Source organism: Populus nigra, chromosome 18 (assembly GCF_951802175.1).
Source record: "Populus nigra chromosome 18, ddPopNigr1.1, whole genome shotgun sequence".
Lineage (NCBI taxonomy): Eukaryota > Viridiplantae > Streptophyta > Magnoliopsida > Malpighiales > Salicaceae > Populus > Populus nigra.
The window spans coordinates 13,867,872-13,882,925 of NC_084869.1; the positions used below are offsets into that span (position 1 = coordinate 13,867,872).

A 15,054-nucleotide genomic window follows, 5' to 3' on the forward strand; every position below is an offset into this window, starting at 1 on the left:
ACTCGGTAAATGAGACCCATCAACAGATTGATGAACTATCCTTATGATCATAGAATCTTGAAGGGGAAGACAAACACCGGTAGGTCCGGTACCATTCTTTTTCTGGTGTGTGAATCGGTGATGGATCATGGATTTTGTTTGGTGAACATTTCGTTTTTCAAGTCATTTAATCGGTTAGACTACTCAACAAACTTTAGATTTAACAAGAGAAAGTTGGTGTCTGTGCTGTTGGAATAGGTTTATATATATATATATATATATATATATATATATATATATATATATATATATATATATATTAAAAGATCACCGTTTTACTTGTAATTTCAACTAAGCTACAACGTACGTGTTTATTTATTTTTGTGGTTCAAGTACTATATCCTTAAAAAAATAATATTTACCATAATTTCAAATACTTTCTGCCTGAAGACAAATACCCGTTGGAAAGGTGAAGAGGCTGTTGAAATTACGTACTGGCCATCTTGTGAGTGGCATTAACAATTGGTACGTACAACTTGCTAAGACAAGATTCAAACCCAAACATTAAACAGATAGAACCTAGAATGTTTGATCACTTTTTTATTGGCACTTTAGCAATTTTAAACTAATTTTGATGGCTAAGTTGTAATTAAGAGGATAAATATATGGAATCATTTATTGGCGCCACTAAAGCATAAATTAAGATATAAAAAAGATTAAGGGGACGTGTAGATTATGATGATAATTATGTTTTAAAAAAAAATTATTTAAAAAATTATTTTCTTATTTTTTTAAATAATTTTTTAACATCAGTACATAATCCAAAATATAAAAATAAAATTTAAATTTTTAGAAAATATTATTTGAAAGACAATCTTAAACTTCTTAGGTGTTTATTTGAGAGTATGATAAGAATTTTTTTTAAGATATTTTTATTTGAGTATATATTAAAATAATATATTTTTTTATTTTTTAAAATTAATTTTTAACATTAATTTAAATCTAAAAACAAAAATAAATTCTTAAAACATGGTTGTATAAATTGTCTTCAAGCCCAAGCCTTGGACTTTGGCCCGTAACATAACAAACAGAAACGGGTGAACCATTGTCTTTAGCCCAAGCACACACCAGTACCAATATACAAAAAAAAAAACGATTGGGGCTGTTTTGCAAATAAGCGTAATTTTGTTTCTCTTTTGGTGTACGGTTTCAGGCAGCTCTGACAGAAAACTGTGACGATAGACTGAGAGAGGGCGAGACTGTCCACTGTCCAGCCTCTTCAAAAGTCCAAGGTTAGTCCTTTCTCTCGAAACCTGATTTCCCATCTTGAAATTTCTTCTGGGTTCAGATCTTTTGTTGTAAATTTTATATCTGTTTGATTTTGTTTACTTTTATTTCTTTGCTTGTAAGCTCTACATCTTAGTAGTTTTGAGTTAATAGCCAATAGCCTGGTTGCTGATAAAATTTTGTGTTTGGAATGTTTAAATTTTTTGAGATGATGAAAAAGTTTGAGGCTTTTTGTTTGTTTCAAAAGGATTTTTAGAGAAAATGAAAAACTGAAGTTAAATACGCAGCATAATTGTGCTTAGCTCAGCTCATTAGAGGTTGTTGCCTTGGTTGTTTTGGGAAATAAATTAGGATTTCAGAATTTTTGTTGTGTGAAGTTTTGGTTTTGTTTTGTATTGGAAGCTTGACCGGGAGTGAATTGTGCTTGCTTGGTGTTGATTTGGATGGAATTTTTTCATGCCGGTTGACCTTTTTTGTGATAAGAAGTTTAAGCCAGGGAAGAGAAAAAAAAGTGGGAATTGTCGATTTCTTTTAGGTTTTATGCCTGTTCTATTCAAGTTGTGCTCAGTAGCTCTGGCTTGGAACAAAAAATGTGGAATAGGGAACTGCTGTTTCTGCATCTTCGTGTCTAGATTTTACTTTGTGGGAAATAGGAATTTGTTGATACATGCTTTAGAATCTTGAATTGTTCTTATTTCTATGGTTTTACTTTCTGGGAAATAGGAATTTGTTGATGCATGCTTTAGAATCTTGAATTGTTCTTATTTCTGTGGTCACTTACTTTTGTTTTGACAGGAACGGACTGTTTTACTGGTTCCTTGAATATCTTTTTTTTTTAGTGTTCACGGGACCAAGGATGCAACTTTGAATGCAAATTGGTGGCCAGGCTTTTGGTTTTTTTGTATGTACGAAAGACTGGTTTGAGATAATTGATTTGAAAGATTTTCATTCTTTGTCATGGAGACCTTGTGGAAGCTTTTATATTTGCTGGAGCCTGCACCTGTTACCCTTATAGTGACAGCAGTGGCCGTGACATTTGGGTCTGCTTTTAGAGCTTTAAATTATGGGAAAGAAATGGAGAGGAATCTTGACTTGTCTGAAGCATCCATTACATTGGATAGGTCTCAAGCACTAATGATCCCAATAATGAGTTCTTGCAGTTTGCTTTTGATGTTTTACCTGTTTTCGTCTGTCTCCCAACTCCTTACTGCATTCACAGCCATTGCCTCTGTTTCATCTCTTTTCTTCTGCCTCTCTCCTTTTGCTGCCTATATAAAGTCACATTATGGCTTGGCAGACCCGTTTGTGTCCCGTTGCTGTGCAAAGTCATTTACAAGAATCGAAGGGTTATTGTTGCTATCATGCTCCCTTACTGTTGCAGCCTGGCTTGTATCTGGGCATTGGATATTGAACAATCTGTTGGGTATTTCAATTTGCATTGCATTTGTGAGTCATGTACGCCTTCCAAACATCAAAATATGTGCAATGCTCCTCGCATGCTTGTTCGTATATGACATATTCTGGGTGTTCTACTCAGAGAGATTTTTTGGTGCCAATGTCATGGTGTCAGTGGCGACTCAGCAAGCATCGAATCCTGTTCATACAGTGGCTAATAGTTTGAGTCTTCCAGGGTTGCAATTGATTACAAAGAAGCTTGAGTTGCCTGTGAAAATAGTCTTCCCCCGAAATTTGTTCAGTAGTACAGCTCCAGGAGGAAAGGCTACAGATTTCTTGATGCTTGGCCTTGGGGACATGGTATGTTAGGATTTCTTGTTAGTGCTCTTGCATGGCATTTTTCAAGTCAATAAGAAATGCGCCTTTCCCCTGCCAAAATGCAGTGAAGTGGTTGCATCAAAGTTTCTGCATGAAGTTTTCATAGATGGACTGTTGGTCATTTTGGGACTTGATTTGCTGTTCTGTTTGAAAACAATGACCACGGCATCTGTATAGTATTAGCCCCAATCCCCCTCCAATGGACTGATCTTTGTTACGCATTCTTTTGTTAAAGGTGGTGACTAAGTCGTCCATTGTCCAATCATGCTAAATATCAGTTATCTATATTTTCTTGGTGCATCCTGTTCTTGGATTGCTTGGTCCATCGTTGATCTGCAGCTTCTAATCCCTTAATTGGATTTGCATACAATTTTTAGTTCAGTCATCACAGGAAGACTCTTTGCATCGTTAGGTCAGATTGTATCCATAGGAGCCCATAGTTCTACATCTTTTTACTATGCATGTAGATGTAAAATGATGAATACACAAGATCTTTATGACCCATTGGTCAAAAATCTTCATAATCATTACGCCTCTGGTTATACCTTGTTTCTTCTACCTTTCCAGTTCACAGGCCTTCCACAAACTGATTGTCAATGTTGTTCTCTTTCTCTCGAAGTTATTGTTTCTTGTAGTGACTAAAAGCTAAGCTGTTATGAATAATGATCTTACTGCCCTGCTTGCTTGGAAAATGAAGTTATGAATCCCTTGCAACTTCATTTTGGTAAAGATATTCGTTAAATTTATTTGCACACTCATGCTTGTACATCAAAATCTTACTACGTTTTTTCTAAATGGAGAATATGATTTTGGCATGTTGTACTTTTGTGGAGAAAATATTGAAAGATGTGACATTTTATTTCAATAATGTTGTTCTTGCAGGCTATTCCTGCCATGCTTCTAGCTTTAGTTCTTTGTTTTGACTACCGAAAGAGCAGAGATCCGGTGAATCTCTTGGATTTATATTCTTCCAAGGGACAAAAATATATATGGTATGCTCTTCCTGGGTATGCCATTGGATTGATAATCGCCTTAGCAGCTGGTGTCCTGACTCACTCACCCCAACCTGCACTTCTCTATCTGGTACATCTATTGGCAATGTATTTATTTGTTGCTTGAATGTTGTAGTTGGAATATACCTGCCAATGCTTGAGTGTTGGATTGCACAACTTTTTCATTTTTTTGAGCTTTTGGCTGTAAGAGGTCGAAAAACATATTTGTATTTCTCTGAGTTTTTCCTTTCTTGTTTTTTTGTTGATTTGTTTGATGGTGAATGTAGGTGCCTTCAACCCTTGGACCTGTTATTGTTGTCTCTTGGTTTAGGAGGGAACTGCCCGAGTTGTGGGAAGGAAGCATGTCTAATGTCATTGACAAAGCACGCCAAATAGAAGTTTGAGCCCACCTCTGCGGTTTGCACCATGGAGTTTAGTGGGCGAGCTAAAAGTTGTAAATTCACCAGGAAATTCAATCCATGAAAAACTTAAACAAGAGAATCAACAATTTGATGTTTACTTAATTGTATTTGACTCTTCGCACAACCAATTCAAATGTCAGATATGAAAGAAGGGAAGGAAATTTGTCATATTGTTCTCCTCCTACAAGCAATCGAGGAAAAGAAAGATCTTCAAATGGATGTGAAAATAGGAGGGGAAAGGGGTAGGGAGAGAGGCAGAGTGGAGCACATTTTTTTCTTACACCATGTTACTCTCATACGAGAAGTCCCTTGATTTTAAACTTGGATTACAGCTATTGCATGACTTATATTTACACTAATTTTAGGATTATTTCAGAGATTTAAAAGATAATTACATCATTAATTGATCAATTACAAGCACCTGCAAGAACATAAAGGAATTTTTTGGGACTTGACGAAATCTCCTGTTATTCTTTAATTGATCAGATTTGTATTCGATCTTCGAATATTATTGATTTGATATGGTTACCCAGGTTGTTCCCGAACTATTGTCAAGCGTTGCTCTTTTTCCCTTTATGAATCCCCTCTTACAAGACCGTTTCTTGAGCCATGCTGTCGGAGGAAGGATAATTAATTAATGACTAGCCCTGATTTAACATTTAATATGATTTATAAGGACTACAATGACACTTGTTCCTTAAATATTGGTTTGGGCCTGGGACTTAGGGTTTGGACATGATATAATGTTTGGTTATATATATATATATATATACACACACCATATTTTCATAAAATAAATAAAAATATCCAGATAATGTCACCAATAACTCGTAATTCGAGATATAAAATTAAGATAATGTTATAAAAAACTGAAATAAAATCACAAAATTCAAGATCTAGTAATAAATTTTAATCTTATTATTTTTATTTTGACTTTGTTTACTTTGATAAGTTTTTAAAATTGATATTTTTTTATAATTTCATCATTCAACATTAAATTAAATTTCTTGATTGAGTTTTGATTTAAGATTTAATGTGTTGTGAATTTGAGAGATTAACTTAGGTTTAGAAGGTTTATTTGAATTCATTTTTGTATTTTCTTTTTAAAAAAATTACGTTTTTCCAGTTTCATTCTCGAGAACTTGATTTAATTAGAGATTGGACTTTGTTATTTTTTTATTTGCTTTCTATTGGAACTTTCACTAATTTTGAAAATCATCTGGATTTTCTCAGGTCTTTTTATTTTTTGTTCTTTATTAGATTTAGCTTCTTTTTAAAGAATCTTTTTTAATTAAATTAAATGAGTTGTTCAATATTAATTTTAAAAAATATATCATCTAATATGTCATCATCTATATTTTTTTAAGTTCATAAGAAAATTATCTTAGCCACACTGTAGCGCGGGCCAAAAATTTATTTGTTTTATTTTTATTTTTTAAATTTTATTTTTTAACATTTAGTTTAATTAGAAATTAAGATCTATTTTTTTTTTGTTTTCTATAGTATTTTCATTAATTTTGATAAAAGAGGATATCCACATAAAAAAATAGTTTATTTAGTATAGAAATAATGCATTAGCTATATATTCATTTCAATGTTATGTATATAACCAAACATTATACACGTGGCATTCTCTGCATGCAGAACCTATTTGGTGTGAGAAAAGTATTGTATATTTGTTTTTATTTAATGTGGATTATAATAATAAATTAATGTTTTTTCACTTTATTAGCAAAACCAATAAACTATTATTAAAGGATAAACGAAGCTTAACCATCTAGGTGGTGGTTCAGTGGTAAGAGTTTCGGATCAAGAGGTTTGCTTTCTCTGTGGTATCATATTCAAGCCCTGTAATTACTCATATGATGGGCACTGGAGACTTACATGGTTGTTAACTTCAGGGCCCGTGGGATTAGTTGAGATGTGCGCAAGCTGACCCGGACACCCACATTAAACTAAAAAAAGGATAAACAAAGCTTTTCACGAATCCATTTATAATTTTAGAATTATTTGGGTATAGCTTCGTCTTTTATGATTTTTTGCATAATTAAATTATTATTTTTTTGTATTGGCAAGTTTTTTAATTAGATTTTTTTATTTCATCTTTCAGTATTAAATTGAGTTTCTTGATTGATTTTAAATTTAAAAGATTAAACCAATTTAAAAGATTCGTCTAATTTTAATTTATTTTTTTAATTCTTTTAGTTTTATCATTTAGGACCTAACTTGATTGTATATTGAGCTTTATAATTTATCTATTTGTTTTGTTTTATATAGTATTTTTCATTGATTTTAAAAATTACATGGGTTATCCTAGTTCTTTTTATTTGTCATTTTTTTTGTTATGTTCATCTTATTGTTAAAGATTTGTTTAAAATTAAATTAATTTAATTGCTTTAAATTTCTTTTTTAAAAAATATTGTCTAGTATATCAACATCTCCATTTGTTTTTTACATTTTTCTAATGGTTAGAGAAAAATATATGGCTTGGGACATAGCACGAGTAAAAAATTATTTTGTTTTATTTTTTATATTTTAAGATCATGTTTTTTCAGTTTTATCCCTCAATATTTTATTTATTTAAAGATTGGGCTCCATAATTATTATTTTTTTTGGCTTTCTATATGATTTTTTACTAATTTTGAAAATGATTTGGGTTATTTTGAGTTTTTTAATTTTTTTTCTTTGCTAATTTTTTTAATTATATTATTAAATTAATCCGACTTAATATATCCAAACAAGTCAATGACCTGAGTCTTAAATTTTTATTTTTTTTTTAATATTGGCATTGCCTAAACATTCTTTTTTTTTTATGTTAAAACCAACTTGGTCTGGGTCGTGGCATAATAGGGGCAACTGATCTAGGTTTGCTCGAATTATATTTTTTTGTTGTTCTTTTTAATTGAGCTTTTTTTTTAATTTTAGACCTTGAATATTTGGTTAATTAGAATTGGGATTCCTAACTTGTTTTATTTGGATTCTATGATCACAGGTTCATGCCCTCGATCGAGGGTTTCAAAGATTAAACATGGTTGATCAGGGTTGATCTAGTGTGTCGCTGTTTTAATAATTTTTGTAAGAAAATTATCATCCAATATAGCACCACTTCAATATTTTTTAAGTGTTATAAAAAAATGATTCGACTAGTAATGTAACAGGGATAAAAAAAAACTAGTTAATATAATATAAAGTGTAAATAAAAATCATTTTTGCTTCAATAATAATAATAATTGCACATGCTAAATACTTTTACTCATGGAACTACTATAAATTATCTTATTATCATGCGAGTTCATTTATCGTTTCATAATCTAGTTATTAACTATAGCCTAACTATTGATTTGTTACTTATTTATTAACTACTATATGAAAATGGTGGTGAAAACATTGTTCATTGCACCATTATTCACACAAAAACAAATCCCTATGAATTGCTATAATAATTTTTTTTATTCATTTTTTTTCAATTACATCCTTATATATCCAAATTAATAGCAAGTTGAAGCAATTTATTCAGCCGTGACAAGATTCAAATATAAAGGACTAGAGTAAAAAAGACAATAAATAAGGGTGGTTGTTTCAAACTTTGGGTGAAACATTTGTCTTGGTCCTTAAACTTTTCAAGATATAAGCTTTTAGTCTCTCAAAATTTATACAATTTAATTTTGATTTCAAACTTTATTTTTTTTATTTTTTAATCTCTAGATTGAGAGAATATAGATAAATTGACTAGATTCTAATGATAGAAAAAATATCAGTTAACATTGATATCGGCCATGTAAAAGATAATTTTAGTGTTATTTGATCTCAATGATAGGAGTTTATCTTATGTTTTATTTTCTTTAAATATACATGAGATGATGAATTTAAGCTTAGAAAGAATTTTGATTTTTATGTTGATTTTGGATTTTTGGATCTGTGTTTGGGTTGTTTGAGGCCATGAATATATATTTTAATTGTTTAAGGTGTTTTGAGATAAATTTAGGTGAAAAATAGTTAAAAATATAGTTTTTGGATATGAAAATGGGTTGTTTGACATGTTTTTTAAAAGGACGAACAATTTTACAAGAAAAAAATGAAAATAAAAAGTTCTAGATACAGGAGTTATTCCAAGCCCACTTGCCTAAACTTTTTTTTTAAGGTTCAAGTTTATTGGGGGCAACCTTACCTGTGCATCTATTTTTTTTTTCTTTAATCATTTATAATCAAAATTTTATTTATTTTTCTTGTTTATTTTTTTTAATTTTTAATTATGTAATGTAATTTATTTTAGTTTAGTAATTTTAGATTTATCGGGATTTCAAAAAAAATACTTTAATATTTAAATGACTCTTAGTTTTATAAAAAAAATTATTTTAAATAAGAAATTATTAAAAAAATGGACTCTAAATAATTCCTAACATGTCATGACTGATTAATTTTATATGGCTAGGAATCATGCATATTTTTTTTTGATTGGGTAAATGATTTTTTATTTATTTAATTAAAAATATAAATGATTTTTTTAATTTATAATTGAGATTTTTATATAAAAAAACCAAAAAAAATGCGGTTTTTTATTAGAAAAAACAAAAAATTATTCGATCCGCAGAGCTATAGCTAGTAAACTTCAAGGGGATTATCCCATAACACATTGCACCTCGTTTTCACCATAGTCTACTCCGAAACCTCTCTCTGTCTCTTCATTTTGTTCTCCAACAACCAAACAACACAAAAAGCCTCTTTCAAATTCAATCCCAATTCACCTCTCTCCTATCCCCATTTTCTAATTTTCACTCCATAATTTCATAATTAAACCCAAACCCAGATATGGTATCAGCAATGGCTGCCACGTGTTCTCCGACCTCTCTCCAGCTTCGATTAGCCTTCAACTACCATAACTGTAGACGATCACCTGCAACACTCACACGGGCTTGTGTGAGGAAGAAGAAGAGTGATAGTAACCTTCGCTTTCTCTTGCTGTCTCAAAATGAACCGCGATGTAATGGGAGTTCGTGGGTCGTGTCGAGTTCGTGGACTGATTCGGATAATGGGAGTGATGAGTCTACTGAGAATCAGAGAAAGAAATGGTTTGGAGGTAAAGATGTGCAAAGTTTGATTTTTGGCCTTTTGTTTTGTTAATTTTGAGAAACGAATGATGGGTTTTATTTTTCCAAGCTTGAAATGCAAAATGTAGCTCTCTAGAGTGGGTTAAAGTTAGCCCATTTGGCAAAGTTCGTGTTTTTTTTTCTTACTTAGAATATGCAATTGTCTATGTTTAACTGCAGATGAGAAAATTTGGCATAAAGGGAGGCAAAATGTTTCATTTTTGTTGTTGTTTTTGTGGTAGTTTTGGGAAATAAATTATGAATATGAGGGTTTTTTTATATTCAAATGTGAAATGTAGCAGCTCTTTCAAGGGTGTTAATTTCAGGGTGTGAGGAAAAGTTTCTTAATAGTAATCATATTAGTGAATGGTATTGTGTAAACGCAAACAAAGTTATTATCTTTGTTGCTGTTGATGCTTGCTTTGTATATGAACTCTTTTGTTGGATTATTATTGCTGCATTTTCGTGTGAAAGTGAGAATGGTTTTAAAGGTTTCATTTGTGCCTTTTTAATGGACTAATTACACTTTGGAAGTAGTTTGCTTTCAGGCATGGTTGGAGCTGGAGTAGCTGGGGTCATCCTATTTGCGGGGCTTGCCTTTGCAGCATTGTCTTTAAGCAAGCGGAGCGCTTCCAGTAAGTGGCTGCCTGTATTCTTAGAAGAATTTAAATGACCAGTGCTGATTAAAAAAAATATGAAAACTTTATATCATCAGATGTTATTTTTCCTGCTAAAAAAATGAAATGAAAGAAAGAACAGATTTCCAATTGTATGCTATCACAATCTTCTGGCTACTGTTGCCTAATCTTTGATCTGAATGTCATGTGCTTAATAAACAAACGGGCTTCACTAGAATGTATGCATCTCTTGAATTTCTCTTCTCCTTGGTGTTCAACCAATCCAATGCTTAATTATAATGTTACATACAGGACCAAAACAAGAGATGGAACCATTCACAACTCAGCGGGAGGTTTCATTGGTCTCTGACAAGGAGGATGATAAAGTTGAGGAGAGTGAAAGCAAGGAAAGCAAGAAAGGTATAGAAACGGACCTTTCTTCATCTCCAGAACTTAATGAAGTACCCAGTGAAAATAAACTTGGTGGTGACAATAAGGAGACCTCTGTAGACAGTGTTGATTATGCTACTAGGGTCAGTGATACTGTTGATAATGAGCCTGTTCAAGAAAATTTGCAATATGAATCAAATTTTGATGACAAATCTGTTACTCCTGAAACAACAACCAGCTCAGAGAATTTGCCCAGTTCTGATATTAGTGCAAGTTCCCCTATATCAACCTTTGAAATAGAACAAAACCCTGTTAATGTAGAACCTAGCAATGTGCCAGATATAACAAATCTTAACACGGACCACCAGAGTGAATCGCCTGCCTCAAAGATAGATGAGAATTCTGACTCATCGTTGAATTCTTCTAATTCCATCATTTGTGAACCCAGTGATCCTGTGGGTGTGAAAATTTCAGAGAGTTCACCCATGGATACAAGTTCAGAACCTCAAATTGTCCCCCAAGATGATATGGAGACTGTAGCCTCATTTTTAACCAAAGAAAATCTTGATCTGAGCAATACCCAGGATTCAGCTGAGAGAAATAGTTCCCTGGAAGTGAATCACTTAGATGAAAGAGATTCCTCAGAAACAATTTCCGAGTCAGCTTCAGTCGACCCATTTGGAAACACAGACGTCGTTATTGCTAATAATGAGATGAAGGAAAGCAAACCATTTTTTGAACCACCAACTCCTGAAATTTCCTTCTCAGCTGGTATACCTGCTCCATCTGCAGTTTCTGCAGCCTTGCAGGTGCTTCCTGGAAAGGTTCTAGTTCCTGCAGTTGTTGATCAGGTTCAGGGGCAGGTATTAGCTGCACTGCAAGTTTTGAAGGTACTTCTTTGCTATTGTTTTTGCTTCTCATTATTTTTGAGGATGGTGAGGCAATCAGCGTGTATAACCTGTATAGATAAATGAGGACAACCAGTTTGAAATTTCTTTTTTTTCTTTTTTTGCAATTTCAGGTTATTGAGGCGGATATTCAATCCAGTGATCTATGTACCCGGCGTGAATTTGCTCGTTGGTTAGTGACTGCTAGCAGTGCTCTTTCAAGGTATGCATCTTTCTTGTTAGTATTGCTTGTCTAGCACTGAGCTTGAGGATGAGCACCCAACTAGCAATGCAAAGTGTTTATCAGAAGCTCAGAATACATGTTTTGACTGCCTTCTAATTGCTTGAAGGAGCATGTTGTCAAAAGTATATCCTGCGATGTACATAGAGAATTTTACTGAACTTGCATTTGATGATATCACGCCTGATGACCCTGATTTTTCATCCATTCAAGGTTCAAACTTCATTTCTGATCTTCATTTGAAATTTTAGTAACAAGGCTTTCTTCCACTGCATTATAGTTGTTAACCGAGTTGTATCTTTTTCAGGCTTAGCTGAAGCAGGACTTATCTCAAGCAAGCTTTCAAGTGGTGGTTTGCTTTCTTCTTCAGTTGAAAACCAAGGTCCATTTTACTTTGCTGCTGAAAGGTGATAGCAGTCTTACCCTGCAATATCAACTGTGTTGATTCTGATACCCTGTTAAATTGTTAATGAATAGAGTATTCTTTTCACAGTTAGAATGGTTTTTGTCCTTTGTAGAATTAGCGCACCTATGTGCTTACCCTGTTAAATTGTATTTTATTAGTATTGATGCAACGTATATGAAGATGCTACCTATCCCTGGCATTATGGTGTTGTGCAAGAGACCGCAGTGCAAAATTTTTCCTCTGGCTACCTTGTCATGCATTATGTACCATATCATTCTGATAATTTAACATGGAAAATCTTTCTCTATATTCTTCTTTTGGGATCTTTCTGTCTTCTATTTCAAATATGTGGTTCAATATTACTATTTACAGTATTATGATTTCTCATTGTTGTTGTAATCATCAAGTTTTACCATTGCAGCCCTTTGTCACGCCAGGATCTTGTGAGTTGGAAGATGGCCCTTGAGAAAAGACAATTTCCAGAAGCTGATAAAAAGGTTGGAGCCTTTTTTTTCTTAATCTGTCTCTTTTGCTACTCTGTCAATGCATAGTCAAAGTTTTAACGGTAAGTTTTGCGTTCATCTTCACTTTGCAATCATTTACAGATGCTGTACAAAGTTTCTGGGTTCAGAGATATTGACAAGTTAAACCCGGATGCATGGCCTGCTCTTGTGGCTGACTTGTCTGCAGGAGATCAAGGAATTATATCACTTGCATTTGGTGAGTCATGTTAGCCTATGATCGTAGTTTATTAATTTTCTGTTAAGTTGGATAATTGAGATGCCTCAACGCACCAACCCTCACCTTTGTGTCTTCCTAAAGGTTGCACAAGATTGTTCCAGCCAGATAAACCTGTCACAAAGGCCCAAGCTGCTGTTGCTCTTGCAACTGGTGAGGCTTCTGACATAGTTAGTGAGGAGCTTGCACGTATTGAAGCAGAAGCTGTGGCAGAAAATGTCGTTTCTGCCCACAATGCTTTAGTAGCTCAAGTTGAACAGGATGTAAATGCAAGTTTTGAGAAGGAGCTTTCCATTGAGAGGGAAAAGATTAATGCTATAGAGAAAATGGCTGAAGAGGCAAGGTGTGAATTAGAAACATTAAGAGCTGAGAGAGAGAAGGATGATATTGCCTTGTTGAAGGAGCGCGCTGCTATTGAATCTGAAATGGAAGTTCTTTCAAAGTTAAGGCGTGAATTGGAGGAGCAATTGCAAAGCCTTTTGAGCAACAAGGTGGAGATATCATATGAAAAGGAAAGGATTAGCAAACTTCAAAAAGAAGCAGAGAGTGAAAAGCAGGAGATCTCTAGATTACAGTATGACCTAGAGGTTGAGCGGAAAGCCTTGTCAATGGCCAGGTAAGAAAGTAATAATTGTCTTTGGCATGATTCACCGATATCAACCTGCAATGGAGTTATCATGTTGTCATCAACTTATGTAATGGATAGCTAAAACCATACTATAACTAATTACAACCTTCATTTTTTTTATTTTTTATTATCATTCAGGGCGTGGGCTGAAGACGAGGCAAAAAGAGCGAGAGAGCAGGCAAAAGCCCTTGAAGAGGCTAGATATCGGTGGGAGAAGCATGGCATCAAGGTGGTGGTTGACAGTGATCTTAATGAAGAGAGTTCTGCTGGAGTTACATGGCTGACTGCTGGAAAGCAAGTCTCTTCTGTTGAAGGAACTGTTAACAGGGCTGAGAACTTGGTGGACAGGCTCAAGCTAATGGCAGATGACATTAGAGGGAAATCTCGAGTAGTACTTGATAAAATCATACAGAAAATACTGGTCTTAATCTCAGTTCTGAAGGAGTGGATTGCAGAGGCATGCGTGAGGACCAAAGAACTTAAAGAAGCCACCGTCTCAAAGACATGGGCATCAATACACGAGTTGCAGCAGAACACAACTGAATTTAGTTCTGCCATCAAGGAGAAGACGATAGGATCAATGCAAGAGTTGAAGCAGCACACTGCAGAATTTGGTTCAGCTGTCAAGGAAGGCACAAAGCGGGTGACAGAAGATTGCAGGGAAGGAGTGGAGAAACTGACGCAGAAGTTCAAATCCTGAATGCTCCCCCAGACTCCCTGTCCCATCCCACTGTACCAGTAATAAATTTTGCAGGTAACTTTTACCGAGAAATTAGTGATGTAATAATATTCATTATATCAACTTACATAATCTTCACCCTCATTTGGAAAATATTTAATGGGTGTAGACACAAATTATCATCTCAACCCGGGAAATGGAAATGATTTCTGCTCCGTGAGATTTGTGTGGATATCCATTCTTTGAATTTGGAGAACTGCATGGGTATCAGTCTTCTGATTATACTGCTAACCATTACATGAACAGCGATGTGCCCATTTCCTTACTGCCAAGACTCCTTACCTATTCATGTTTAATCATGCAGATTTCACTTCTAATCAAGAATTCCGCTATGACTTTTGCCAAGATTCTATGGTTCATCACTATTCTCGAACCCCAAAATGCAAGATTGATAGCTTAAAAGCATGCATCTCTCAAATGTTTGTGTAGCTGGAAACCTACCCGTGCCAGGTCTAGATAGTGTTTGATATGCTTAGATAATTGTTTGATATGCTAGATAGTATTAATTAGATTGGACTTAACTAGAGTTGGACTAGATAAATAACTTTTTTGTCTTGTGTTTAGGATGCATTGGACTAATTTGGACTGGACAATCTTGTGTTTAGAATGCATTGGGGACAATCTTGTGTTTAGAATGCATTAGACTGATTGAACAATTAAGTAAAAAACCAAAATGATTAGGTTTTCAACTATAGCAGTTGTTCATTTTCTTACATTTTACTATTTACTATAGGTCTACAATTCAATTTTTTTTAAAAAAATTTATTCTCAAACTTTTTTTTTGCGATTGCATCCTCTTTGGGCCAAATTCAAGGGCAATTAAATTAAATTTGTTGACTAAGGATAAAATTAAAAGATTAGGAACCAA

The 15,054-nt window shown here is 33.6% G+C and overlaps 2 protein-coding genes across 5 annotated transcripts; both read left to right on the top strand.

Annotated features, from left to right (window-relative positions):
• The first annotated feature begins 1,143 nt into the window (after positions 1-1,143).
• On the top strand, positions 1,144-4,621 carry LOC133678902 (signal peptide peptidase-like 1). 2 transcript variants are annotated; one of them, XM_062101415.1, is made up of 4 exons: positions 1,144-1,271; positions 2,062-3,021; positions 3,922-4,122; positions 4,319-4,621. In XM_062101415.1, the coding sequence occupies exons 2-4, from the start codon at positions 2,224-2,226 to the stop codon at positions 4,433-4,435; spliced, it is 1,116 nt and encodes a 371-aa protein (XP_061957399.1). In that variant the 5' UTR covers positions 1,144-1,271; positions 2,062-2,223; the 3' UTR covers positions 4,436-4,621. The 2 variants fall into 2 exon arrangements, with proteins under 2 accessions (XP_061957399.1, XP_061957400.1); XM_062101416.1 differs by having other exon boundaries at positions 1,145-1,271; positions 2,106-3,021.
• Positions 4,622-9,070: 4,449 nt separating this feature from the next.
• Positions 9,071-14,358, top strand: LOC133678687 (uncharacterized). 3 transcript variants are annotated; one of them, XM_062101130.1, is made up of 11 exons: positions 9,071-9,530; positions 10,089-10,175; positions 10,470-10,577; positions 11,340-11,437; positions 11,569-11,657; positions 11,785-11,888; positions 11,983-12,082; positions 12,503-12,578; positions 12,687-12,801; positions 12,904-13,435; positions 13,586-14,358. In XM_062101130.1, exons 1-11 carry the CDS (start codon positions 9,263-9,265, stop codon positions 14,145-14,147), a joined length of 2,139 nt encoding a protein of 712 aa, XP_061957114.1. In that variant the 5' UTR covers positions 9,071-9,262; the 3' UTR covers positions 14,148-14,358. The 3 variants fall into 3 exon arrangements, with proteins under 3 accessions (XP_061957114.1, XP_061957112.1, XP_061957113.1); XM_062101128.1 differs by having other exon boundaries at positions 10,470-11,437; XM_062101129.1 differs by having other exon boundaries at positions 9,388-9,530; positions 10,078-10,175; positions 10,470-11,437.
• The last annotated feature ends 696 nt before the right edge of the window (positions 14,359-15,054 follow it).

Coding starts and splice junctions, on each gene's coding strand:
- LOC133678902 (XM_062101415.1), top strand. CDS start 2,224: ATGGAGACCTTGTGGAAGCTTTTATATTTGCTGGAGCCTGCACCTGTT. Junction 3,022..3,921: donor TGCTTGGCCTTGGGGACATG/GTATGTTAGGAT, acceptor TTGTTCTTGCAG/GCTATTCCTGCCATGCTTCT. Junction 4,123..4,318: donor AACCTGCACTTCTCTATCTG/GTACATCTATTG, acceptor TGGTGAATGTAG/GTGCCTTCAACCCTTGGACC.
- LOC133678687 (XM_062101128.1), top strand. CDS start 9,263: ATGGTATCAGCAATGGCTGCCACGTGTTCTCCGACCTCTCTCCAGCTT. Junction 9,531..10,088: donor GAGAAAGAAATGGTTTGGAG/GTAAAGATGTGC, acceptor GTTTGCTTTCAG/GCATGGTTGGAGCTGGAGTA. Junction 11,889..11,982: donor TGATTTTTCATCCATTCAAG/GTTCAAACTTCA, acceptor TATCTTTTTCAG/GCTTAGCTGAAGCAGGACTT.